This window comes from Phocoena phocoena, chromosome 18 (assembly GCF_963924675.1).
Source record: "Phocoena phocoena chromosome 18, mPhoPho1.1, whole genome shotgun sequence".
NCBI lineage: Eukaryota > Metazoa > Chordata > Mammalia > Artiodactyla > Phocoenidae > Phocoena > Phocoena phocoena.
In genome coordinates this window covers 435522-461926 of record NC_089236.1, presented here as the reverse complement: position 1 = coordinate 461926, position 26405 = coordinate 435522, and the positions used below count along the sequence as shown (strand labels likewise).

At 43.0% G+C, this 26405-nt stretch overlaps 1 protein-coding gene and 1 pseudogene across 1 annotated transcript in view; both read right to left on the bottom strand.

Annotated features, from left to right (window-relative positions):
• MPHOSPH8 (M-phase phosphoprotein 8) overlaps positions 1-26405 on the bottom strand; it is a 48642-nt gene that overhangs the window by 2436 nt on the left and 19801 nt on the right. Inside the window, exons 3-11 of the mRNA XM_065896227.1 lie at positions 20558-21400; positions 18426-18525; positions 15460-15717; positions 10800-10925; positions 10631-10719; positions 6651-6791; positions 5944-6030; positions 3663-3817; positions 1805-1959 (exon numbers count right to left, since the gene is read on the bottom strand). Coding sequence (XP_065752299.1) covers positions 1805-1959; positions 3663-3817; positions 5944-6030; positions 6651-6791; positions 10631-10719; positions 10800-10925; positions 15460-15717; positions 18426-18525; positions 20558-21400 — 1954 coding nt within the window. The remainder of the gene's footprint in view (positions 1-1804; positions 1960-3662; positions 3818-5943; positions 6031-6650; positions 6792-10630; positions 10720-10799; positions 10926-15459; positions 15718-18425; positions 18526-20557; positions 21401-26405) is intronic.
• On the bottom strand, positions 17090-17326 carry LOC136137635 (protein kish-A pseudogene; annotated as a pseudogene).

The following is a 26405-nucleotide window of genomic DNA, read 5'->3' as shown; positions in this document are numbered from 1 at the left end:
CATACTATTTTGCCTTTTCTGAATTTTCTTATAATGTGAAAAAAATCTTATTTTTTGAAAAAAAAAGTTTGGGTAAGATTTGAAGCTTCTGAATATGCAAAATATTCTGCAAGATTCATTCTCTGAACAAAAACTTTACTTTTGATAATATAAAACAGATACATGAGTTGTTTTTTAATATGATGTTAAAAACTTGTGAATGAGGAGACTTCATAAAAAGACCCCTAAGAACGACTGGCTTTAAAATTTGTCCTGGTTCCAGGAAAAAAGGGCACACCAGGTCCCTGGCTCTTTTATCTCCTTTCAGGCTATGTGAGGTTTGACATAGGGTTTTGCTCTCTGTTTTATGCCACAGCTTCCCTGCATAGAGCACCGAGGATGAGAGGAGAAGAAAAGGTCCGCAGAGGACAGAGGCTCTTCTTGTTTTCCCCTCAGCTCCACTGTGAAAACGCGGCTGTGTCCCCGTGACTGTAGAGCAGAAAAGGCAGTAGAACCTCGTCAGACAGCCTGTGGGGATGGCCGTCTGCAGTGAAATCCTAGTAGAGAACACTTTGACGAAGGTCATGTTTCTATTCCTGCCGACCACAGTGAGTGGTATCCAGCAGAGGAATGGTTGTCCTTCGTCAGCTCTAGTCGGACTGAGAAATACGTGATCCATACGGAGAATATGACACAACGGACCTAATCAAGTTCCTGGTGCTTGTTTCATGGCATCAGTATAAATTTCTCTTCATTTCTTAAGAGCCACACACCCCTCAACAGACCAAGGTCAGTGTTTGTCAAACCTGAGTGCTTTCAGGTCACCCAAGACCTCACCAAGGTGTTGGCTGAGAGTCCTGGTCTGGGTGGGGCTCTGAGAGGAGACCACACTCTGAGTCTCGAGGGTCAGGAAAATCTACCAGGATCTCACATCTGAGGACGACAGGGCATCTTTGGAAAAAACCGCTAGTGGATGCAGACATTGTGCAAGTGCAGAAACGGCCATACGTAACCCAGGACTGTCCGGCTGAACCGAAGCACCGGTGTGGAGGTGGGTGGCCGGCCAGTTCACGGACTCAGCTCACCAGCTCACGCCTGGCGGTGCAGACGGTCCACGTGGACTGTCAAGACCACAGTTCGCTATCACTGAGATGTTGTGAATGGCTGGCTTTGATTGGTAGAGCTGTATTTTCTTCAGCTAAATTTCCATTAACAAATAGGTATTTTTTAAACAGGTGGGTGGTGGTTTTTTTTTTAAAATAAAACAAGCCAGAACCCCGTTTCCTACCTTTCCTCCACTCTGTATACGGAGCACCCGTGTCCTGGAGGAGGGGCCATGGCCATGGTCTCTACCTACCAAGTAGCTGTTAAGCAGAAACTAGGAAGCAGAACTGAAGTTCTCATCTCTTGCTACTAAACTGTACTATGGGACAAGACGTTTTCATTTTTCTTTGTCTTTTTAAAAGGGCAAGACTATTAGTGATAATAAAATTCAGGGAAAATATTGATTTTGGGCATATCATCTTGAAAGCTAAATTTTAATAAAAGTCAATTTTAATAAAAACTAGTGTAATTATTAAGACTCAACTTGCATACTTCTAAAACAAGCGCTAACACGCTGCTATGTGGACCCCTTGGGGTCACCTGGGATGGTGAGTATCAGCTGCGTTTCTTTTTTTCTGCCAGAGCAGCAGTGCTGTTAACTATTGTACATAATTATTACACATAATGGAACTTGTTAAGGTTTTATTAAAAGAATAAAGAGTTCTGCCTGAAAATCAGTTTATAATGTCACATTTCAAAATGAGAGAAAACACAGACTTACCTTCTGGTATGTTCTGTGGGATTCTGTAATTGAAATCCATTGAAAAGTCTGGGCCCTCACAGAGACGATGACATGCTATTGGGAAAACTGGTTCTAGGAGAGCAAGACGTGCTTCAAAGTAATCCTTTATTGTTTCTTCTGCTACTCTTGAAAGTCTAATAAACAAGTACAGTAAACGCTGTTAACGTTTGTGTAGAGAAGCACCATGAGCTACAACATTATCAGACTGTTGAATACAATGAGGCTTTCCCAGATCAACCTTAAGGGGGAGAAAAAAAGCAGCCTCTCTCCTGCTTCCCTGCTTTTTTCTTAGCTCTCACACCTGACACGTCACATGCCTGTCTGTCTGGAGGCTCCGAGTGGGCAAGTCTGTGCCCCGCTGCCACCCCTACCCAGTGCCCAGCACACGGACAGAGCTCCATACACACTCCTCGGATGAGTCCATGAATCAGAAATAAGAATTATGTCGGAAAATAAACCCAAGAACGGCCACACACATTAAAGTCTTGTTACAGCACTTAGTTTAGCAAGCAGTCAAATAAGGTGATTACTGCTAATTCCAAAAGTCTTTTCAGACGACCCTGCTGGGAATGTAATCAACCCACCCCATCCCAGGATGCTCTGCTTCAAGGAGTGTACAGTCCCAAGAGCCCTTTCGTCACAGATGTAAAACCAAGCCCAGCGTCCCAAGAAGCCCTCAGCCTTGGGCAAACCAGGCAGGTTGGTCACCCTGCTTGCTGGCCGCCGGTCACTGCCACCCGGGTGGGCGAAGGCTGTCTGCGTGGGCAGAGTCCCCAGGCACACACTCCCTTTTCGGCCTTTGCCTTTTTTGTCTCCTGTCTGAAATTTACCTTAATTTCTGCTTAGAACACGGATCCTACATCTGGAAGGGGAATAACCATCTTTCAGGTGTGAAGATCCAAGTCATGTCCTATGTTTGGTGGGTGAGGAGAGGGGAAGAGTGGCTGCTGACCCAGGACTCTGTTACATGAACAATAAACACCTTACCTGCATTAGCTACTGTTCCTGAAGCTCGTGTTGCCAAAATAAGCAATAAAAAGCTAATATGAACTTCCAATAAAATGACGTAGAATTCATTTGAAAAAGCATGAACTTGAATGTGTAAACTGTGGTAGTTTCCAGACAATGTAATTATTATTCAGTACTGAAAGGAAACGAGCTCATCAGGCCATGTAAAGATACGGAGAAAACTTAAATGCCTATGAAAGATGCCAATCTGAAAAGGGCAAATACTGTATGATTCCAACCAAATGACATTCTGGAGAAGACATGAAAAGTATCAGTGGTTTCCAGGGTTTGGGAGAGAGGAACAGGTGGAACGCAGAGGATGTTTAGGGCGGTGAGACGACGATGTGGAGACACGTCATTACGTTTGTCCAAACCCACAGGATGGACAACACCCGAGGGGAACCTCAGGGGAACCAGGGGCCCTAGGTCATGAGCACATGTCACTGTAGGTCCATCAACTGTAATGGACACACCACCTGGAGAGGGTATGCACATGTGGCGGCAGGAGGTATACGAGAAATCTACTTTCTACTCAACTTCGCTCGGAACCTAAAACCTGCTCTAAAAAATTATGTTAAAAAGTTTAAATGGTTTTAAGAAAATGTTTGGGAGCCAAGTTAAGAGCATAATTAAGATTTTAAGATGATACTCTTAGTATAAGTTGGACAGTTTCTAAGTCCTCAATAACTTGCACTTTTAAAATGCATCATCTTCTGAGACCACAGACCCGTCAGGTCTTGTACTTGACAGTCTTTTTCCGAGCAGTTACACACAGGCCACTCCAATTATGTGTCCGAATCGGCACCGGGCACATTCACCGCACACTTACGTCTCTAAGTGATTCTTCAGCAGGTCGTACACCAGCACGTTGTTACACTGCTTTGCGAAATGCAGCGCGCTGTTCTGGTGCTTTGACAGAATGTTGCAATCAGCCCCGCACTCAATGACAAGGCGGACGATGTCTGAATTTCCCCTTTTACAGGCCTGCGTCAGGAATAAAGGAGCAATAATTACTCGACTGTGCTTGCTCAGTGACCCTCTCCACGCTGAGCGGGGAGTAAGTTCTCCGTGACGGGAGGGAAAAGAACCACTGGGGTCGGAAACTGGGAAGCGTAAGTGCTGTGGTCCTTTTCCTCAATGTGCAGTACAAACAGGGCCGCCTCATTCAGACCGCAGTCAAACGCCTCTCCCTCCTGGCCCTCCTCCATCTCCGGCCTTTTCCGACCCTTAATGGGTGACCTCTTTCAAAGCCAAATCTGAGTTTCCCACCTACCTCTCTCCTGAGCTTAAGATCCACGTGTAAAACACCTAAGCATTTCCAGGTCCAGTGCGTGTAAAAATCTTCCATTTGTGCCGCCCGTGTTCTCTAACTTAGGAAATAGGGGACCAACCATCACCTTCAATTACTACGTCCTGTGAATTTGACCTCTTTAAGACTGGTCAGTCTGTCCACTTCTGTCTCCACTGTTACTACTTCCGTGCAGACTATTATCATCCCACTTAATTTTAAAAACCTCCCTACAAGTCTACAAACCAATCCATTCCCCGCACTGTATCGGGGGACATTAAAAACAATGTAGCGAAACCCAACCTTTATTCTGCTTCTGTCTTTCTCTAGGCTGGCCCTTCAGATGGCTGCCCGCTGCCGTGAGGGTTAGCCCCTAGCTGCCTGGCACAGATGCAGAGAACCTGCCCCACTCCCCCGTCTCACACCGCCCCCCCCATGCTTCAGACTGTGCGAGCATCTGCTGTTGAGAACGTGCCTGGTGATTTCTTAGTAAGATAAAGTTTTGAATTCATGCTTCCACGTGCGACCTGTGCTCTAAACATCCTTCAGTAGAAACACACAAGGAGAGGGCTCCTGGACAAAATAAACATTTCCATGAATCAAAAATGAACAGAAACACCAGCAGCGAGCAAGGTTTAACCCCCAAGTGTGGAAGGAGGCCGAGGAGCAGGTGACGCAGGCCTTAAGAACTGCACGGTCAAGCACAGACTCAGGGCCAGGGCCCCCGCCAACCGGGGGCTCTGACCAGTCTGCCTTCCTGACTCAGGAAAGAAGGTCGGGAAGAGGTACCACAGACACACACCTTCTTGGTGAGCAGCTCACACAGCTGCACGTAGGGAGCAGGCAAGTGAGCCTCAGCCTCCACGCACGGTACAGGGTCATAGCCTGCTGTGTGGACAGCATATCAGGCCAGAAACCTGGAGCTGCCACAGGAAAGTGCTGGACTGGGCGGGATCCCCTAGAAGCAAATGCAAGACTGCTAAACAGGGAGGGGGGGCTTCAACAACCTTCCACTCAAAACTGTCTGCAGGGGTCTTCCCTGGTGGCGCAGTGGTTAAGAATCCGCCTGCCAATACAGGGGACACGGGTTCGAGCCCTGGTCCGGGAAGATCCCACATGCCGCGGAGCAACTAAGCCTGTGCCCCACAACTGCTGAGACTGCGCTCTAGAGCACGTGAGCCACAACTACTGAGCCCGTGTGCTGCAACTACTGAACCCGCGTGCCTAGAGCCCGTGCTCCGCAACTAGAGAAGCCACGGCAGTGAGAAGCCTGCACACTGCAACGAAGAGCAGCCCCCGCTCGCCACAACTAGAAAAACCCCGCACACAGCAACAAAGACCCAACGCAGCCAAAAATAAATTAAAACAAAAAAACCCCACTGTCTGCAAACCACAATTCTGAGCACAGAAGATGAAGTCACCAGTGAAACAGTAACGCATGCACATCCCTCTTCTCCACACCCAGGTCCGCGCACGGCACAGCCTGCTTCCCTCCCACTCACACGTTTCATCCCTGCTGACCTGCATCTTGAGGATGTGGCTTAGCCACCTGCCAGGTCCATCCGAAGGCTGAGCTCAAATCCACACGACTGAGCCTGGTGTCCACTGTACACAAGCTCATAGCCCCCTGTGCTATTCCCACCACGTTGCTCATCACACCGAGTAACTGCCTCTTTGCGGGTCTGTTTCTCCCACTCAGCTGTGACCTGTAGGTCCACAGTCTCGTCCCCATCAGACACCAGCCCCAGCACAGCAGCAGCTGGAGACCCCAGCAGGACCATGTTGCATCTGAGGGGAGGACTGCTCCACGGGAGGCATTTACCTTCATTAGAGCCGTCTCACCATTGCTCTGCTGGACGTTTACAAAAGCTCCTGCTTCCAAAAGAATAGCCACTGTCGTTAAAAAGTTCTGTTAAAGAAAAAAAAGTAAATTTAATTCCCCAAATTCTTTACAACTAAGATATTTCTAGACGTTTTAAGATTTTTATCCACCAGGAAAAGTACTCAGATTCTATCCCAAGCAGGATGGTGAACACGATATAAACAGCTCCCCCGTGCAGGGTCCTGGGAAAGCTGGAGGCCGCAGGGAGCAGGCCCAGCACAGGTACCCGAACAGCCGCGCACCGTTGCCAGAAACTCCAACCTCAAGTTTAACCACTGGTTTCAGCATAAGAAACTCTGCATATCGATCTTTTAATAATATATGGGAACATTTTAATTAAATTATTAAACAAAAGGGACACTTAATTTAGATTGGAAAAGATTTTTAAAAGACCTAAGAGTTAATATTAATACCTTGATCAGAAGTTCTTTTTCAATATAAATCACTTCCAACTAGATAAGTGATTTTGCAAATTCAATTACAAAGTATGACTGTCAACAAAAACATATCCATTTATGACAAGTTACAGATGAACTGAACTATGAAAATTTAAAGTTACGTGACTGTAGGACCGGTACATTTCCCTGCAGAGACAGACTCTGTCTTGGTCCCAAGACCATCGAGCCAAAGCCTTCTGAGTGGCCGACCTTCTCGGCAGCATGGATGAGTGCGGTGGTCCCGTTCTTCTGCCGACCGTTCACTTTTGCCCCCTTCTTGAGGAGCAGCCTCAGCAGGTCGTCCTGCCCCCCAGCTGCCGCAAGCATCACCAGTGTCATCCCGCTGGAATCCTGTATTGGTTTTGTTTATGAAAAAACACGTCAATGTTTAATCAGAAAAATTTTAGAACTAAGTTTTTTCATTTACTATGTTTCAATGCGAAATCACTGAAATACATTGATTTATGTATCTACGTACTTAGGTTTTTCATTAAAATACCCTAACAAACAATCAGAAACTAATCACCTTTAGAATTTTTCCATATGTGTTACCAAAAAATTTGACAACTTCCACTTATTAAGTTCTAAAGGTATATCAACACTCTGCATGATACAAAATGAACAGTGAACCATGAGCCACATAAATGGCAAAGGTACTTACTTCCCTCAAAAGTCTCCTGTGTTTTAGGTAAAACAGGTGAAACGCACATATTCATTATACTCATTTGGTTGGCCCAAAGACAGAAGGCTAGAAATGACCGTGAGAAGTCACACAAGTCCATTCTATTGGTTACAAACTAAAATGAATGCTTTCTGGATGAGACAATGTTGGCCTATGTAAATATAACCGTTGGGAAGTGAGAGTTTAAGTTCTCTAAGGATACAGAAGGAAATTCAGAAGTGGCAAACAGGACACTGATATGGTTAGTTTCTGAGAGTCCATAACAAAATAGAGAAAGAAAAGTTCTTTCAATAGAGATAAAACTACAAAAGGCTGACAAAAGATAAAAAGGTAACTATTAGCTAAAATATTTCCGATCACTAGTTCAAGCAATCACCATATGAGAAAACCGAACAATTTATTAAATAACATTTGATAAAACCAAATTCCAGTATATGAATTAATTTAGCTATAATCTTAAAGTCTAGCAAAATTTGCCTGAGTAATTGGAGGGAACACAAATATAAGAAAAATGATTCTTGGCCGTAGTACTTTAGACAGACTCAATAGGATTCACTTAAATTGAAATAAGGGGACTTCCCTGGTGGCACAGTGGTTAAGAATCCGCCTACCAATGCAGGGAACACGGGTTTGAGCCCTGGTCCGGTAAGATCCCACATGCCGCAGAGCAACTAAGTCTGTGCACCACAACTACTGAGCCTGCGCTCTAGAGCCCGCGAGCCACAACTACTGAGCCCACGTGCCACAACTACTGAAGCCCACACGCCTAGAGCCCGTGCTCTGCAACGAGACAAGCCACTGCAATGAGAAGCCCGCGCAAAGCAATTAAGAGTAGCCCCCGCTCGCTGCAACGAGAGAAAAGCCCGCGTGCAGTTTGAGAAGGATGGGTGCTAGCTCTTCTCTAAATGTTTGACAGAATTTGCCTGTGAAGCCATCTGGTCCTCGACTTTTATTTGTTGGAAGATTTTTAATTACAGTTTCAATTTCACTTACTTGTGATAGGTTTATATTTTCTAATTCTTCTTGGTTCAGTCTTGGAAAATTGTACCTTTCCAAAAATTTGTCCATTTCTTTGTGGTTGTCCATTTTATTGGCATATAGTTGTTTGTGGTAGTCTCTTATAACCCTTTGTATTTCTGTGGTGTCAGCTGTGATTTCTCCTTTTTCATTTCTAATTTTATTGATTTGTGTCCTCTCCCTTTTTTTCTTGATGAGTCTAAGGGTTTATCAATTTTGTTTATCTTCTCAAAGAACCAGCTTTTAGTTTTATTGATCTTTGCTACTGTTTCCTTTGTTTCTATTTATTTCTGCCCTGATCTTTATGATTTCTTTCCTTCTACTGACTTTGGGTTTTCTTTATTCCTTTTTCTCTAGTTGTTTTAAGTGTAGGGTTAGATTGTTTATTTGAGATTTTTCTTGTTTCTTGAGGTGAGAGTGAATTGCTATAAACTTCCCTCTTAGAACTGCTTTTGCTGCATCCCATAGGTTTTCGGTCGTTGTGTTTTCATTGTCATTTGTTTCTATGTATTTTTAATTTCTTCTTTCATTTCTTCTGTGACCTCTTGGTTATTTAATAGTGCAGTGTTTAGCCTCCACGAATTTGTGTTTTTTTAGGTTTTTTTCCTGTAACTGATTTCCAATCTCATCACGTTGTGGTCAGAAAAGATGCTTGATATGATTTCAATTTTCTTAAATTTTCCCGAGGCTTGATCTGTGACCCAAGCTGTGATCTATCCTCAAGAATGTTCCGTGTGCCCTTGAGAAGTGTATTCTGCCACTCTTGGGTGGAATGTTCTATAAATATCTGTTAGATCTGGTCTATTGTGTCATTTAAAGCTTGTGTTTCCTTATTTATTTTCTGTTTGGATGATTTGTCCATTGGTGTAAGTGGGGTGTTAAAGTTCCCTACTATTATTGTGTTACTGTCAACTTCTCCTTTCATGGCTGTTAGCATTTGCCTTATGCATTGAGGTGCTCCTATGTTGGGTGCATAAACATTTATAACTGTTATATCTTCTTCTTGGATTGATCCTTTGATCATTATGTAGTGTCCCTCCTTATCTATTGTTAACAATCTTTATTTTAAAGTCTATTTTATCTGATACGAGTATTGCTACTCCAAGTTTATGATTTCCATTTGCATGGAATATCTTTTTCTGTCCCTTCGCTTTCAGTCTGTATGTGTCCCCAGGTCTGAAGTGGGTCTCTTGTACACAGCATATATATGGAAAATGATTTAAAAATTATAAAATATGTATGAATACATCTAAAATAAACATACAAGAACTATATGAAGAAAAAAGCCCCAAGAACTTCGCTTAAGGGAATAAATGAAGAGTGGAATGAATACAGAGTTGTCATATTCCTGGATGGAAGACTCAAAATGTCCATTCTGAGCTAAAATAGTCTATATATTCATGTGATTTTAATGAAAATCCCAATAATCTTTTTACTGCAATCGTAAAGGATTCAACCTAACAAATCCACTACTAAAGCAAGAAAACTAAAGAAGAAAGTACAAGAATCTTTTCTAAGCAAGGTAGGACACCCAAAAGGCTTAAAGGAAAAGATCAACAGATGTAACTACCTAAAAATAAAAATCCCTCCAAGCAATAAGACTCAAAAAATAAAAATGTAAAAACAGGGAATGGGTTAATATGCTTCCATTAAAATCTTTAGAAATCAGTGTGAAAAAACCCAGCAACAATAGAAAGCTGGGTGATTTCCCTGGTGGCTCAGTGGTTAAGACTGTGTGCTTCCACCACAGGGGGCAGTGTTCGATCCCTGGTCAGGGAACTAGATCCTGCAAGCCTCACAGCGCGGACACACACACACACACACAAACAATAGAAAGATGGGCAGTTGTTGTAAATAGGGAACTACCAATGAAACACAAATGGTGACATGAAAACAAGGAGTCACTTTCCCCTCAAAGTGCAGAGGTTAAACCACAGACAAAACCAGGCAAATCACGGCTAAAACTAATGGTCATTATACAGGGTTGGAATTACGGGACCTGTAATTTTCTTTCATTTTTAAAAAAATAATAAATAATTGGCTGTGTTGGGTCTTTGTTGCTTCACGTGGGCTTTTCATTGCAGTGGCTTCTCTTGCTGCGGAGCACGGGCTCTAGGCTCACGGGCTCAGTAGTTGTGGCTCACAGGCTCTAAAGCGCAGGCTCAGTAGTTGTGGCGCACGGGCTTAGTTGCTCCGCGGCACATGGGATCTTCCTGGACCAGGGCTCGAACCCGTGTCCCCTGCATTGGCAGGTGGATTCTTAACCACTGCGCCACCAGGGAAGCCCTGTAATTTTCTATGTTATACATTTCTAGAATGTTTGAATCCTATAAAGTGAACATGTATCACTTTTATAGTTAGGAAAAGAAAGAATAAAACTGAATTATTTTAAAAGATTTACTTTCAAAATAAGTAAATAAATAAATAAATAAATAAATAAAAGACTTACTTTCCATCTTCCTTTCATGAGATTTTTACAAAGACACTTTACCTCTTGGTCCAGGTTATATTCTTCACTTGAATTAAGTGCAAACTTCACAGTAATATAATCCCCATTTTTCACAGCATCCCTCAATAAATCTAAAATGAAAGGAAAGATAAATTAGGTTTTACATACCTAGATTCATGAAGGGGATCCCCGTAATTCCAGAACTACTCACTGCTTGGAATTGCTTCTGCTGTTGTAAAATTCTCATCTTCCCCATCAAGATGTTTTTGAAAATCCTCTAATTTCATCCATTCCAACTGCAAATCCATGCCGAAACTCAAAATCTGTTGTCTGCCATCTGGAACACAGAAGAGCCTTATTAAGATACATTTTGCTGGACTATAAAAAAATACAATGCTGTTTTATTAAATATATGGTGCCCTAATCAGAATGTTACACGCACTTTGAACATACGTCACTATGTAACCGAGTCTCTAGTTAAATTTCTGATTTTCTTTGAGAAGTAACATGAATTATCCACTTTTAGAGGTCACACACAAAAAGGCATCAAGACAAATAGGTATACTATTAACTGTAAAATAACATATGAATTTTGGAAGCTGAAAGGCAGCGAGAAATCAAGGATTCAGTAAGAGGAAGCTCTAACGTTTCTTCCTTCGGCCGTTCTTCTTGGACAGACGGTCAGCCCTCCTCATCCGGAAGGGCCAGTTGCAGAGCATCAACTGCACTGCGCCACCTTACAGGAGGGGCAGCTGTACACTGCTCCCCGCCTCCACGTAGGTACAGGCATTCTGAACGCAGAGACCAGACCCGTGAGTAAGGAAGAGCCACTGCCTGCGGCCATGTCGCACTGGGCTGGGTTTCTCCCCCTGGAAGCGCCACCATGACGCCCCCAGCGCCCTGGGCTCTGAGCCACCCCCCGCACGCACGAAGCCAGCGCTCATTCCCACCCTCATGTGTCTGGTCCACGGGCTCGTCAACACCACGGCTGAAAACGTTTATTCTCTACGGCAGTGCAGTGGAGGGAATCTGGGGATAATTCAACATGACCGCACTAGTTTAAAAAGTGAAAAGCAGGGATTCCCTGGTGGCGCAGTGGTTGAGAGTTCGCCTGCCGATGCAGGGGACACGGGTTCGTGCCCCGGTCCGGGAAGATCCCACGTGCCGCGGAGCGGCTGGGCCCGTGAGCCATGGCCGCTGGGCCTGCGCGTCCGGAGCCTGTGCTCTGCAACGGGAGAGGCCACAACAGTGAGGGGCCTGCGTCCCGCAAAAAAAAAAAAAAAAAAAAAAGTGAAAAGCACATCAAATATTTGATGGTAGGAGATAGAGGATTTAAACACAGATGGCCAGCAGGCACATGAAAAGATGCTCAACACTGCTAATTTTCAGAGAAATGCAAATCAAAACTACAATGAGGTGTCACCACACAATGGTCAGAATGGTCATCCTCAAAAAGTCTACAAACAATAAACGCTGGAGAGGGTGTGGAGAGAAGGGAACCCTCCTACACGGCTGGTGGGAATGTAAGCTGGTGCAGCCACAATGGAGAAGAGTATGGAGGTTCCTCAGAAAACTAAAAATAGGGACTTTCCTGGTGATCCAGTGGGTAAAACTCCGAACTCCCAATGCAGGAGGCCTGAGTTTGATCCCTGGTCAGGGAACTAGATCCCACGTGCTGCAACTAAAGATCCCCCATGCCGCAACTAAAAGATCCCATAAGCGGCAACGAGATCCCACAAGTGGCAACAAAGATCCCGTGTGCTGTAACTAAGACCAGGAGCAGCCCAAAAATAGAAAAAACAAAACACTAAAAATAGAGCTACCATATAATCCAGCAATCCCACTCCTGTGCATATATTCAGAAAAGAGGAAAACTCTCATTTGAAAGAATACACGTACCCCTATGTTCATAGGAGCCCTAGTTACAACAGCCATCACATGGAAGCAACCTAAACATCGACAGATGAATGGATAAAGAAAACGTGGGGGCTGCCCTGGTGGCACAGTGGTTGAGAATCTGCCTGCTAATGCAGGGGACATGGCTTCCAGCCCTGGTCTGGGAAGATCCCACATGCCACAGAGCAACTAGGCCCCGTGAGACACAACTACTGAGCTTGCGCGTCTGGAGCCTGTGCTCCGCAACAAGAGAGGCCACGATAGTGAGAGGCCCGCGTACTGCGATGAAGAGTGGCCCCCACTTGCCACAACTAGAGAAAGCCCTCGCACTGAAACGAAGACCCAACACAGCCAAAATTAAACAAGTGTGGGTTAAAAAAAAAAAAGAAAATGTGGTACATATGTACAATGGAATATTACTCAGCCATAAAAAAGAATGAAATAATGCCATTTGCAGCAACATGGATGGGCCTAGAGATTATAATACTAAGTGAAGTAAATCAGAGAAAGACATATATGATATCACTTATATGTGGAATCTAAAAAAAATGATAAAAATGAACTTACTGACAAAAGAGAAACAGACTCACAGACATAGAAAACAAACTGATGGTTGTCAAAGGGGAAAGGAGGGGAGGGATAAATTAGGAGTTTGGGATTAAAAGATACAAACTACTGGGTTTCCCTGGTGGCACAGTGGTTGAGAGTCCACCTGCCAATGCAGGGGACACAGGTTCGTGCCCCGGTCCGGGACGATCCCACATGCCGCAGAGCGGCTGGGCCTGTGAGCCATGGCCGCTGAGCCCGCACGTCCGGAGCCTGTGCTCCGCAACGGGAGAGGCCACAACAGTGAGAGGCCCGCGTACCACAAAAAAAAAAGATACAAACTACTATATATAAAATAGATTTAAAAAATAATAAAATAGATAAACAACAAGGACCTACTGTATAGCACAGGGAACCACATTCAGTATCTTGTAACAACCTATAATGGATAAGAATCTGAAAAAGAATATATATGTATGTATACCTGAACCACTTTGCTGTACACCTGAAACTAACTCAACACTGTAAATCAACTATACTTCCAAAAAAAAAAAAAGTTAAAGGATTTAAAAGCGTCCCATCACAGAAACAGCACAGCCTGTTTCTTTGCTCCACGTTACATGCATGGCTCTAAGTCGCATATATGCTTGTACCTCACTTCCTGAACCCACCTGCTTTCGGAAAGACTGCTAAGTTTGATGAACTCCTGCATAAATTTGTAAGACTATTTTAAATTACTATTTCACATTCTTTAATAGTAATAAGACTATCCAATTTTTTTTTTTTTTTTTTGCGGTACACGGGCCTCTCACTGTTGTGGCCCCTCCCGTTGCGGAGCACAGGCTCCAGACGCGCAGGCTCAGTGGCCATGGCCCTCGGGCCCAGCCGCTCCACAGCACGCGGATCTTCCCGGACCGGGACCCGAACCCGCGTCCCCTGCATCGGCAGGCGGACCCTCAACCACTGCGCCACCAGGGAAGCCCAGACTATCCAATTTTTGTATTTCTTTTTGGGTCAGTTTTGTTAAACTGTATCTTTCCAGGAATTTCCCATTTCAATCAGTTTTCAAATCTATGGTAAGAAAATGCTCATAGAATTATCTTTTTAATCTGGATGCCATCTATAATCACGTCTCTTTTTTCCCTGGAAATACTGTTTAAGTCTTCATTCTTTTTTCCCTTAAACTAACGGTGCCCCAGGCTGCTCTATTCTATTAGTCTTTCAATGAACCAGCTTCTGGGCTTTACCAACGCTCCACTGTGAGAGAAGGTCCGAGGTGCTCACCGCCCACACCCTGGCCAGGAGGGGGCCCCTCACATCCTCCCCTGTCCTTGGGCTGTATGTTGTGCCCACTGTTCCCACAGTAGAAACAGTGTCAAGGACACAGCCTGGAAAGAGTAAAAGCTGCTAAGACCACCTGGACTGAACTAAGGCCTCTTCGTAAACTGTTAAAGATTCTGCTGGGTGGGCGCGAGGTCTACTCATCCTGCTGCCCCCAAGACGGGCCTCCTGGAAGTTCTCTGCCAGTGCAGCCTGCCACCTCCCCATCTAGGGTGGCTGCCTCTTTCCTGGGTCTCTCCCTGCCCTCTGTGAACGGGGATAGTTTCAGGGTTCACCCAGGAGCTCCCCAGGTGGCTGGACCAACACCTACTGGACCTAGTGTTTACTGCTTGGTATCTCAGCAGCTGTGCTATTTGGTATTTGCCCTCTGGGCAACCCACTGCCCCCACCCCCACCCCCACGCCCCAAGGCACTGTCCCGGTCTCCTGCAAGCTCCAAAACGTGCCACAGGCCTGTCTTGTCTGTATCCCAGAGCCTAGTTGCTCTGTAGTAATAGGGCCCCCAAGCTACCTGCTTTGCCATATGTCCCAAATATTTCAGAACTTCTCTTCAGCTGTTTCACGAGTTATACAAAAATGTATCAGATTAACCTCTTTTGTTTATTCTGTCCTATCCCTTTATTACTCTTCTCCACAGCTACTGTCCTACGTACTCTATACACGGCCTTCCCCTCCTCAGCTAATTCCGGTATCCTCAGGATAGCACTTACAATCTAACCTCATTTAATAAGTGTTATTTACTGCAAAGTTAAAAGGGAAGAATACAAATAAGTTTGTATTTGATAGTCTTCTGAAAGAAATCTAGTAAGATATACCATCAGACTGCTTGGCAAGAGTAGGTAAGGCAGCAAACCAGAAATCTGTGTAATTGCTAAATGTACTGAGCATACTACATCAACTTCTGATTAATTCAGAAATCACAGAATCATCTAAGTCTTCAATACAAAATGTTATTCATTCAGGAGATTCAAATGGTTTTCTACTCCATCCTGAGATCAGAATGACCGTGGGAGCGGAGAGGAAGGTGAGGGAGACAGCTCAGTGCACAGAACAGAGAACACTCCGCAGAATGACTACGGACACACCTACCAGAACTCTCGTCCGCTTGGGACGTGCTGTCCACAACCTCTTGACCACCATCTGAAGCTATATATGCCCATGTATCAGTCTCATCTCTCGTATTTCTCCTTTCCTTAAGTAGCTGCTTGTTTTCCTTGCTCCTGTGGTCTCCTGTGACTTTACAATCTGGTGGTACTTCTTCTCTTTTCCGATTATTCTCAGGAAAATCACTTTTTTCTTCTGGAGTTAATTTAAATAAATCAAATGCATTTCTGATTTCCTTAAATGCTAGTGACAAAAATAAGTTGATAATAAATGAGTCACAAATTTCTGTTGTAGCCAAAAGAAAATCTGGGTTAGTGTTAAAAAGAGATATTTTCTTAATTCTTACTAATATCTGCCTTGGTTAGAAAGTCTGGTCAGGTTGACTATCACAGCCATGAAGTTCTTTCCATTCATCTTTCTATTGGCCGCTCCATATTCAGAAAGGACGTCCAAAGTAAATGGTTATTCTTCTGGGGCTCTGAACCACTCCCAGTTTTGACAAAGGCTGCTGCAGACAGCAAGCCTCAGAATAATCCTAGTCACACCACCAACTGTCCTTCTGCTGAGACAGCTGCCTCCAGTTGTATCCTGAAGGTAACCTTGTACAAAAAGGACTTCTGGTGGAGAGTGGGAGGGGTGTAAGGGTGTCAGCACGCTGACTGTGGCCTGGCAACACTGCACCTGATGCCTGTGGAAATCCACTCGCTTTTAACTAAAGATATGAGAAAAACTCTATTATAAACTTTGGGTACATAGCGGATAGGTTTTTTTACTAAATTCTTTCATGTTAAATAGGGACATCTTCTCAGTAGCACTCTTAAGTCACTTCTCATTTATCTTCCTCAAGAACTGCACAGGCTTGTTTCAAATAGTTTAAACACCTGTGATAAACTACAGTTTGCTAAGAGCACAGGTACTCTGGTTAATGCTCAAAATGGTGTGGCCAGCGGAAAAGCAAGCATTATTAAATATGAGTGCAATCCTTACCAACACAAACTTGAACCTTTTATTTTCAATAAAAAAGCTAGTCCAAAAAAGGCTCTCTCTCGATAAAGATTTACTGTTTCCAAATCACAGTGAAAGGAACTTAAGTAATTTACCAATTTTGTTTTCTACTATGTGCCTTAAAGATACCTCACTAAAAACTAGTACCTGGGGACTTCCCTGGTGGTCCAGCGGTTAAGATTTCGCGCTACCAACGCAAGGGGCCCGGGTCCGATCCCTGGTCAGGGAACTAGATCTCGCATGCCGCAACTAAGAGTCTGCACGCCACAACTAAGATCCTGCGTGCTGCAACTAAGACCCAGTGCAGCCAAAAAAAAAAAAGGTATCTGGCACCAGAGAATGACATATGCAGAAGGTAATATTGTATAGTGACAGTACTGAGGTTGATTGTTACAGACATATTTAAACTCTGAGTACTAAATGGTGACATCCTAACTATTTATATAGAACACTGGTCCAATAACAAAAATACAGAACAGCAGCTAGAAATTTATCTCATTCAATGTTCAGAGATAAAAGGGTTAACCATTCTTTCCATTATTTTCTGCAGATAAGTCCTTTTTTCTCGTATTTAAATCTGATGGCAACTGAATTCTGGCATTTTCCCAAGCTACTGTATGAAGAGGATGCTGAAGGCCATCACACCACAGCATCTGCAACGTAAGGACTCTCACGTTCACCAGTTCTGGCACACTTCCAAAGTATACCCAACAACCCAGCTTTATTTCTGTCCAGGAGGCTGGGTGCCAAGCATCAGATATAAGCACAGGTACACATAAGCAGCAAGATTACGGTCAACACTCTGAAAATTGAAAATGGAAGACACAGTGAGGCCCGTGAAGCCAAATCACCCTACCAGGCCTGGATCGGAAGCAGATAGGTTTTAGTTTCAGGGATACTAAAAATCAGACTCCCTGGAGTGCCCTTATGAACTTAACGAATAGTCATTTAAGACTAAACATTCACAGTAAAAATGTACCTGAAACTGACAGATAAGATACTCGGAGGAAGAAAAAGTTATTAACCAGTTCTAATCTTACAATATTTTGAATCTCCAATCACTCTCTAAAGAAAAGATGCTTAAAGCTGTTACATCGCTGTGAACAGGTACAGTCTTTACACTATACTCACCTGCACACAACCCATGAAAGCACCACTGCTCCTTCCCAGAGCCCCTCAGCCGGAGGCTTACTGCCAAGTCTAAACTGAGGTCTAGAACCCAAACCCACTTTTAATATTACCTCAGTTACACACAGCTTTGGGGAGAAAACCCACAAGAAATCATCCATCTCTTAGAAATCACTGCTTCCACGAGAACATGTGTTCCAGGTACTTTCTGGTGTGTGAACTAAAATATCCAGTTTTATTCAAACACTGTAATGGTGAATGTCTTATAAAGTACTTGTTCCAGTACTAATATGCACTATGGATCCTTAATTGAGCTATATCTTGATGTGATCAAATGTACATTCATTATATTTATACAAATGACACAGAGCTAAATAAATATATAAATAAATATATTAAACAGTAGTTTACCTCAGCATCTACTATAAAAGAGATGCTTATTTACTTTTCTGTCATAACTAATCTCCTATCTCTCTAAAGATAATGTATTCCCAACCTGAAACTAAAACATTGTAAGTTGACTATACTTCAATAAAAGAAATAAATAAATAAAAATAAATTCTACCTCATATCCAAAAGGAAAAAGAACAAGGTGAACAGAAGGAGGGGGAGTTAATTATATTAATAATATAAATTATTACATAAGTAACTAAGATAACTGGTAAACAAAAAGTAGCGTAAGCTTCTAAATTCCCCCGTAAACGTATTCTCTAGCTCTATGACCTTGCAGCTTAGGAGGGAGAGTCTGTCTTTACAATGAACTAGACTCATTGCCTGAAAGACCCATGTAAACGACAAATGTCAGTATTCACACTCACTCTTTAATGCCTTGGGCTCTTTTCGGCCTTTTTCTTCCTTGTCCAAATCATGCTTTTTCGGGTATTTTTCTTTGGGTTCATTTTTTTTGGTCTCTTTCTCCTGAAAAAGACACATGTAAGACCCAAAACAAGAACAGACAGAGCTGACACCGATTCTGAAAACTGGAAAACAGGTTCCTGGCATCAGGTCCCCCTTTTATGCACTGTGCACATGACCCCTGATAACTACATCTGCGCTCACATCAAATGCTTCCTCAGTCAAGCTTACCCCTCAACCTTGACAATTTACAAAATATCATATTCAAAAGCCAACACCAAGTTTCCGCACTCTCTTTGAAGAATTATTAAAACTAAAACATGTAAAATTATTTTTATAATAGTGAGATAAGCTCTATTAAATATATCTTTGCAAGAATTTAAAGACTCAGAAGGTTAGCGCACTCTGTGCTATTATTTAAGGAAAAAGTGGTATGTTCGTCTCTCTTTTTTTTGGCCGTGCGGCGCGGCATGTGGGATCTTAGTTCCCTGACCAGGGATCCCACGCCCCCTGCACTGGAAGAGCGGAGTCTTAATCACTGGACCGCCAGGGAAGTCCCACAAGTGGTATTGTCTTGAGACAACAGGGGGAACATACAAGTAGGATGTGAAAAGCTAATAAAATAAGCTGAGGAAGCTATAAGCTTTACTTCACAATGCTACATAGTAGCTAAATACCTCTAAAAACCCCTGACTTTTGTTCACAAATTAGCCCCCAGTTTTCTGGTTGCGGTCAGTCCAAAAGAAAGCAAGTGTGGAAACCGCTGGGGTGGTTCAAAAGCTGGATGATCAGCATTTATAACTGCCTCTCACTAATCAGGCTTGAAGGGGAGCAGAATTTGCCTCCCCAAGTATGTCTCTTGGGCGTATTACTTCTTTTAAGCTGTTTATTTTCCAAGAAACAGCAGGCATGGGGAAAACTCTGAAAACCAAGTAGAAGCTGCCCTCTTGTGAGAAACATTTGCATCTGTAAGGGAGATCTCCGTTTGTAAGGGTGTCTCCCAAACCTCCAGAGACATCAGTGGAGCAGCAAGGACTTCCATCTGTGTGACCACCCTGCCCTTGTCTACTGTGCTTTGCCTAGTGGCTGCCCCTAACTTCCCCATCTTCAACACCCTCTTTGGTCTTTGGCTGAGGACGGTACATGAGGTGAGGACTTCGTCCGTTTTGGCGAGTTACTCCGTTTTCCTGGGTCTCTTCCATGTGTACGCGTTATTAAACTTGTTTGATCTTCCCCCTGTTCATCAGTCTCATGCCAATTCAATTCTAAACCAGCCAGACGAACCTAGAAGGGAGAGGAGAATTTCTTCCTTCTGATACACTATTATCTCCCTAATGGTAGAAAAGCTTCGTACACAGACACACCTCAGAGATACTGCGGGTTCGATTCCAGACCCCTGCAAATAAGGCGAACATTGCACTAAAGTGAGTCACAATTTCTTTTGTCTTCCAGGGCATATAAAAGTTATGTTTTTACTATAGTATTAAGTGTGCAACAGCATTATGTCTAAAAAACCGTACATACCTTAATTTAAAAAAAATACTGCTAAAAAATGCTAGCCATCATCTGGGCTTTCAGCCTTTTTTGCGATAGCAACATCAAAGATCACCGATCACAAACACTGTAACACCTACAGTATTAACCTCCCCAGTGGTCCAGTGGTCAAGACTCCGCACTTCCACTGCAGGGGGCCCGGGTTCGATCCCTAGTTGGGGAAGTTCCATATGCCGCGCGGAGTGGCCAAAAAAACAAAACAAAACAAAAGTTTAAAACACTGCAAGAATGACCAAAATGTGGCACAGAGACACGAGGTGAGCAGATGCTGTTGGGAAAACGGCGCCGATAAACCTGATCGACGCAGGGTCCCCACAGACCTCCAATCTGTAAAAAAGGCACTATCTGTGAAGTGCAAGAAAACGAGGTTGGTCTGCTGCGGCTTTACCGTCTCCTCTTCATTACTTGTGGAGCTTCCTGACCACTCGAGAGTGCTAGCTTGATCTGAACATCTGTGTGTTGTGTGAGATGCAAGCTACAGCCCTTCAATCAGATAGAGCCATCCCCTCCACCCTGCCCCAGCACTCACCTCCGCACTCACCTCCCCCGAGGAGTCTGCGGGCCTGGAGCCTCTCTCCTCCGCACACAGTCTGGAGCTCTTCTGTGCTGGGGCGGAGGCAGCCATTGGCTTATCTAACTCAGCGCTACTTGGGCCTTTGTCGGGATTCCTCTGCTTTTTCTGTGTATTTTTCTTCTCTAAGAGGCTCTTGTTTTCTAGCTTTTTGCTCTCTTTAAGTTCGTCTGTCCTTCTCAGTTTCTTTTTCTTCCTCTTTGCTTTGACGTCATCCTCATCAGCGCTCACAGTGCCATCCTGCTGTTTATCAGAAACAGTATCTTGAATTGCCTCCGGCTCTACTTTATCTTTTGCACCTTTAATTGGCTGCTTCTCGTTTCTGTTGTCAGAATGCAAATCTTCACTGTCTTCTTCCTGAAAAGGAGAATCACTAAGGACACTCAATTCGGAGTCCACCTGAGATTCAACACATTTCTCTTTTTTTGTTTTTCTGTTTTCTTTGGAATCTTCTCTTTTTTTAGTCTTTAAATCTCTTATTTCACCCTTTTTAACTTTCTTTAACTCCTTAGTTTCTTTTATATCATCTTTTTTGGGCTTTTTGGATTCCTTTAATTCTTCTTTGGCTTCCAAAATTCTTTTCTTTGTCCTTAAATCAAAAACCATACTTTCAGAGGAGCCCTCTAGGTCTGGTTTGGGTTTATCTTTTAGTTTCCCAGTCTTTGCTTTTTTCTTTTTCAGATCATCTGGGCTTTTCTCTTCTTTTTGCCTTAGTTTTTTCTTTTTCTTCTTTGAAGAAGTGTCTTCTTTGGTCTCACTTTGTTGATCACTATCAGAGTTTGCCTCAAATATGTCATTATTTAAGGGCAGTCTCTATAAAGTATAAAAAAGATTTAAGGACTCATTAACATATTAATTTAAAAGGTTTTGAACAGCAGTACTAATGAAATCTGGTAAGAATTTTTTTCTCCAAGCAGTTTCTCAACTCCTTAAAATTACTTACGTGAGTTAACGTTGTACAATATTACTTATATTTCTGATTTAACAAATAGGTCTTGGTGGTGACAAAAAGGGTCAGTTTAAGGAAACAGAGGGACAGAAAATGTCAACGCTGCTGTAGGTCCCAACAGTCATATGTATGGTGGGTTGCACATGATTCCAACTTCAGAATTTCCAGAAACACCAAGGAAGGAATTTGTACAGACTTTACTGGATGCCAAAATAGTAGTTACAAACCCAAACGCAAAGATTTTTTTTTAAGACTTTGGATCCCAGAATATCTTTAAACTTGCTGTTACATTTCACAGTTTACATAAGAAACTAGCAAGACTGCAAAGAAATCTTACTTCCCCAATTGACTTGGTTTGTGTAATACAGTAATCTGAAATATCCCCTCTGGAAAATATCTTTTCCTATTCTAAACAAACAAACAAAACCCCTTAATAAAGTCTCTATAGATACAAAAACACTATGCAAAGCATTTTCAGTTCCCATTTCCCCAAATTCTCTTCTAAATGACTAGGGAAAGCAAAGGAGGGAGAGAAAGGATAGGTGTATTTTTAGAAGTTAAACGACCACCACCAAGGTTACCAAGGCAGCAGAATGCGGTGGCATCGTCAAAGCTTTCTGACTCCTCCTACAGCGCTTCATAAAGACAGAGCAACTGGAGAGCAAAACAAACCCCCCACAGACGACGTCCATAACCCAATTAGGTGGCCAAGTATCCCAAGGAACCCCAAAATATAAGCTGGTAGGGACAAACTACTAATAGCCGTAAGACCTCTGTAGCATGAATATCTCCACAACAGTGAGCAAAGGCAGCAATGAAAATGGGAGAAACACTGAAAAGTCTGGCAGGTGACCATGTGGGGAGCAGCTGAAAGGGGAGGAGCTTTGGGCACCAGATGGCGCAGGGCTGGTCCAGGCCCTGGGGATGCTCCCTGCCAGGATGGCCGAGACAAGGTCCACAGTGAGAAGCAGCAGAGACCAGATTCCAAATAAAGCAGGACAGAGAAACAGAAAGAAAATAGAAGATTCATACGTAAGTGGTGGTGGTGGCGGCGGGGCGAAAACAGAGCCGGAAAAGCCCTCATGGAGTCTAAGTCTAGACTGTCCAACCCTCCGAAAAACAGTAAAGAAGGTTGCCCAGCAGCCATGAAGCTAAACAGATTATCTTGTTCTCCTCCTCTGCCTTCTAAAATTTCAGAAAAAGAAATTTCACATAAATATAAGCAACAGAAATTGATTAGGATAGAATATTTTACTAAACTGTTATAAGAAAAAACAGACTAAGGGAAAAAATAAAAAAGCAGACTAAGGAATAGAGTAACTAACCTAAAAAGGACAACAGCATGTCTGGAAGACACGCCTACTTTACAAAGAACCAAGAGGCCCCAAACGTAGTCATTCATTGTAAGCCCACCAAGACCTAATGCCTAACCTCTCCCGTGACTGGAATTTTAAACGCTTCAGTCTGGAATTTCCTGGTCAGGACTGGTGAGGTAACTTCCCTAGTAAGACCCCCAGTCTCCCCCTAAGGGAAGGTGACCCAGCCTGAAATCATCCAACTCTTTTAACCTCCTTATCCCACCTCCTCTGCCAAAAACAACCTTCCCTTTTATACAGCTCCTGGGAGCAACCTTCTCTTTGTTAGACGGGATGCTGCCTGATCCATGAATTGGATAAAGTCAATTAGATCTTCAAATTGCCTCAGTTGAATTTTGGTTTCTACAAAACAGTGAAAATAAAAAAATTTGAGGCATCAGGTAAAAAGACTAAGTCATTTATAAGAAAGAAAACTCAGATTTGTCATTAGAGAGCAGTACTTCAAACTGGGTATGGAGGGAAGGGAGGGCAGGGAGAACAGGTCCTAATTAACGACAAACAAATAAACCTCTTTATCAAACTGATGACCACACAGAAGAAAAAAAGAATTAATCCATGTAACTTTTGAACAATCAACAACCGAAGTGAATATACTGTAAGGACAAAAAGAACTGCAAATAAATTTGGAATTTTACAGTAGAATGGGCATAGCAAACCTGAAACTGATTTCTAATTATTGTAGGACTCAGTAAATGAGTACATATAATGTTGATGAGAACCAGAGTTCTCATGGAAGAAAAGGGAGACAGAACTGCGGATGGTGAGAATGATAGGAGGACGCTGAGGTGATGGACCGAAATTACAGACGTCGGTGTGAACTTGACTTAAAACAAATAAACGTGTATTTTTTCCCTTTATCTCTGTCTAAAGGGCCTGGAAATAATGATGTCCCAGTAGCAATAAGTACATCTTGGTTTCTAAATTCTATTCTCCTCTAAAAAGAATCAGGATTCCCTGGAAAATAGGTGATATCAGGGCCAGAGCAGGAAAGTACATGCTACTGGGGAACCTTGCGCCAGAGAGCAAAGACAGACAGGGACATAGCAAGAGGACACAGGAGCTGGCCTAAAGGGGCTCTCACAAGCCAATGTGGGACCGTTTTAGCATTAATGTAAACAATAACAGTAATTAAATAAAAAGATTCCATGAGTGTGTACTGGTATTTAAAAAATTTAAGGGGGTGGGAGGAGCTGCTCTTTATAGGACACAAAATGAAAAATATGGAATAACAGGATTAGAAAAGTCATTATTTGAAGCCACCACAGTAATAACTAATTAAGGCAAGATTCTTCCAAGTATTTTATGGAACAGATGAACTTATCTGCAAAGCAGAAATAGAGTTGCAAATGTAGAGAACTTACGGTTACCAAGGGGGGAAGTGGAGGGGTGGCATGAATTGGGAGATTGGGATTGACATATACACACTGTTGATACTATGTATAAAATAGATAACTGAAAAGAACCTACTGTATAGCAGAGGGAACTCTACTCAGTGCTCTGTGGTGACCTAAATGGGAAGGAAATCTAAAAAAGAGGGGATGTATGTGTACGTACAGCTGATTCACTTCACTGCACAGCAGAAACTAACAACATTGTAAAGCAGCTATACGCCAATACAAATTTTTTAAAAAGAATAAAAGATTCTTCAAAGTATTTGAAAACCATGGATGAGAGGTTGTTGGGGAACAAGTGATTCTCACCATCTCAAAGATTACTTATAATCAGGTTGCTTACTATCAGGTTACTTATTATCATATTACTTACTATTTTACAAGGGAAAAAGGTACCTTTAAAAGGGGAGAAAAACTGATGCACCTCACTTTATCACATAATTATAATTTAACATCAGCAATGAGATAACGGACACATGGCTCATCTCTTGATGTCACGTACCTTACCTACAGAATACATTGGCCAGAATGTTTACACTAAATCTACAAATCATCTAATTCCAATTTTAAAAATACTATTTGTGATTTAACATTAATTACCATTCATCTAATTCCAATGTGAAGAACCTTCTATAAAACAACTGGCCTGGTGTCTTAAAAGGGGGGCAAAGGGCTCTGGAGTGCTCTAGATGAGAGGAAACCGAAGACGGGAGACTAAACGCATGCAGGACAGAGAGCGGTGAAGGACACCCCAGGACCTCCAGGAAACCCACACGGCGTCACCAGGCACCAGCTGTGTATGGGACAACGGCACTGCTGCTGTCATGCTGCTGAGGTATCACCAGTCCTGATGCAGCAGAGGGTCTGTGTTGCTATGATACACATGGTCAGGAACACAAAGGCAAAGTCTGCAACTCGCTCAAGGCTCACCAGAAAGCTACCCCTTTGGTTTAAGCAAGTTCTGTAAGAGAGACTTCTCAAATTTCCCTCAATCCTGAAGAGTTTACAACTGACTTCCACCTTCTTGAAAACCATTTTCCTAAAGACTAGTGTTGACCTCCTTGTTTCCAAGCAGAACAGCCTGATTTTACTTAAATTTTCTGCATTGGTAAAGGGGAAAAGGGGGGAAAAAGAGGAAGAATAAACGAAGCTTGCTAGGTGCAAGACTAATATTACTTCGAAAAAATTTTAAACAAGATTTCTAAAACTGAATTATTTTTTCAAAATACTTACAATCCATCAGATTCTTAGTTGGAACACAGTAATAAGAAACACTATCCTGCATACTCCACCAACTCCCCACACTCCACATTTCCAGCCCAGATCTCCCTCCTTCAACTCAGACCCATGTTGCCAACGCGAGACTGGCCATCTTTACTTGGATGACAAGTAAGTAACTAAAATGTCATGTGTTCAAAACTGGAACTGTTCCCTGAATAACACCATCACTTACCTAGGTTCCCAAGCCAGTAACCTGAGGCATCTCTGACACCACTTCTTCCTTCATCGGCTCAGTCACCGATCCTATGCGCATCAATTCTCCAACCTCCCCACCTCAGTTCAGCCCCTCACCTCTCCCCGCCAGCAGCCTCTCCCCACTCCAGAGTCAGGTCAGGACCACAGCGTCTCAGAATCACCTTCCCAGTGATGTTAGTAATAAAGGCAGAAGGAATGTCAGAATTAGAAAATCACTATTTTCCAACCTGCAATGAAATAATAGTTCTAGGCAACAATCTTCAATGGCTCCTAAAACCTACACACGAAATGTGAGGAGTTTTCTAATGGTAGATAAGACTGAAAACACCTAATCTCAACGATCCTGTTAACTTCACTGGAAAGGAGTCAGCTAGACAAGATGGGCCCTCTGATGTGTTATAGCACCACTCATGACCATCCTTGCAAAATAAATAAATCAACCAATAAACTTGAGAGCAATCCTGCTTCTACATCTAGCTACCAGTTCATAAGAACACGGGACAGAGGAACATGTTATAAGCTATCATGTGCTCATCCAAACCCAGAATATGGGAAATTCTACAGAAAAACAATGTGGTCTCTTCATCAAATAAACGTGATGGGGAAAAATAGGGGAAGGTTAGAGG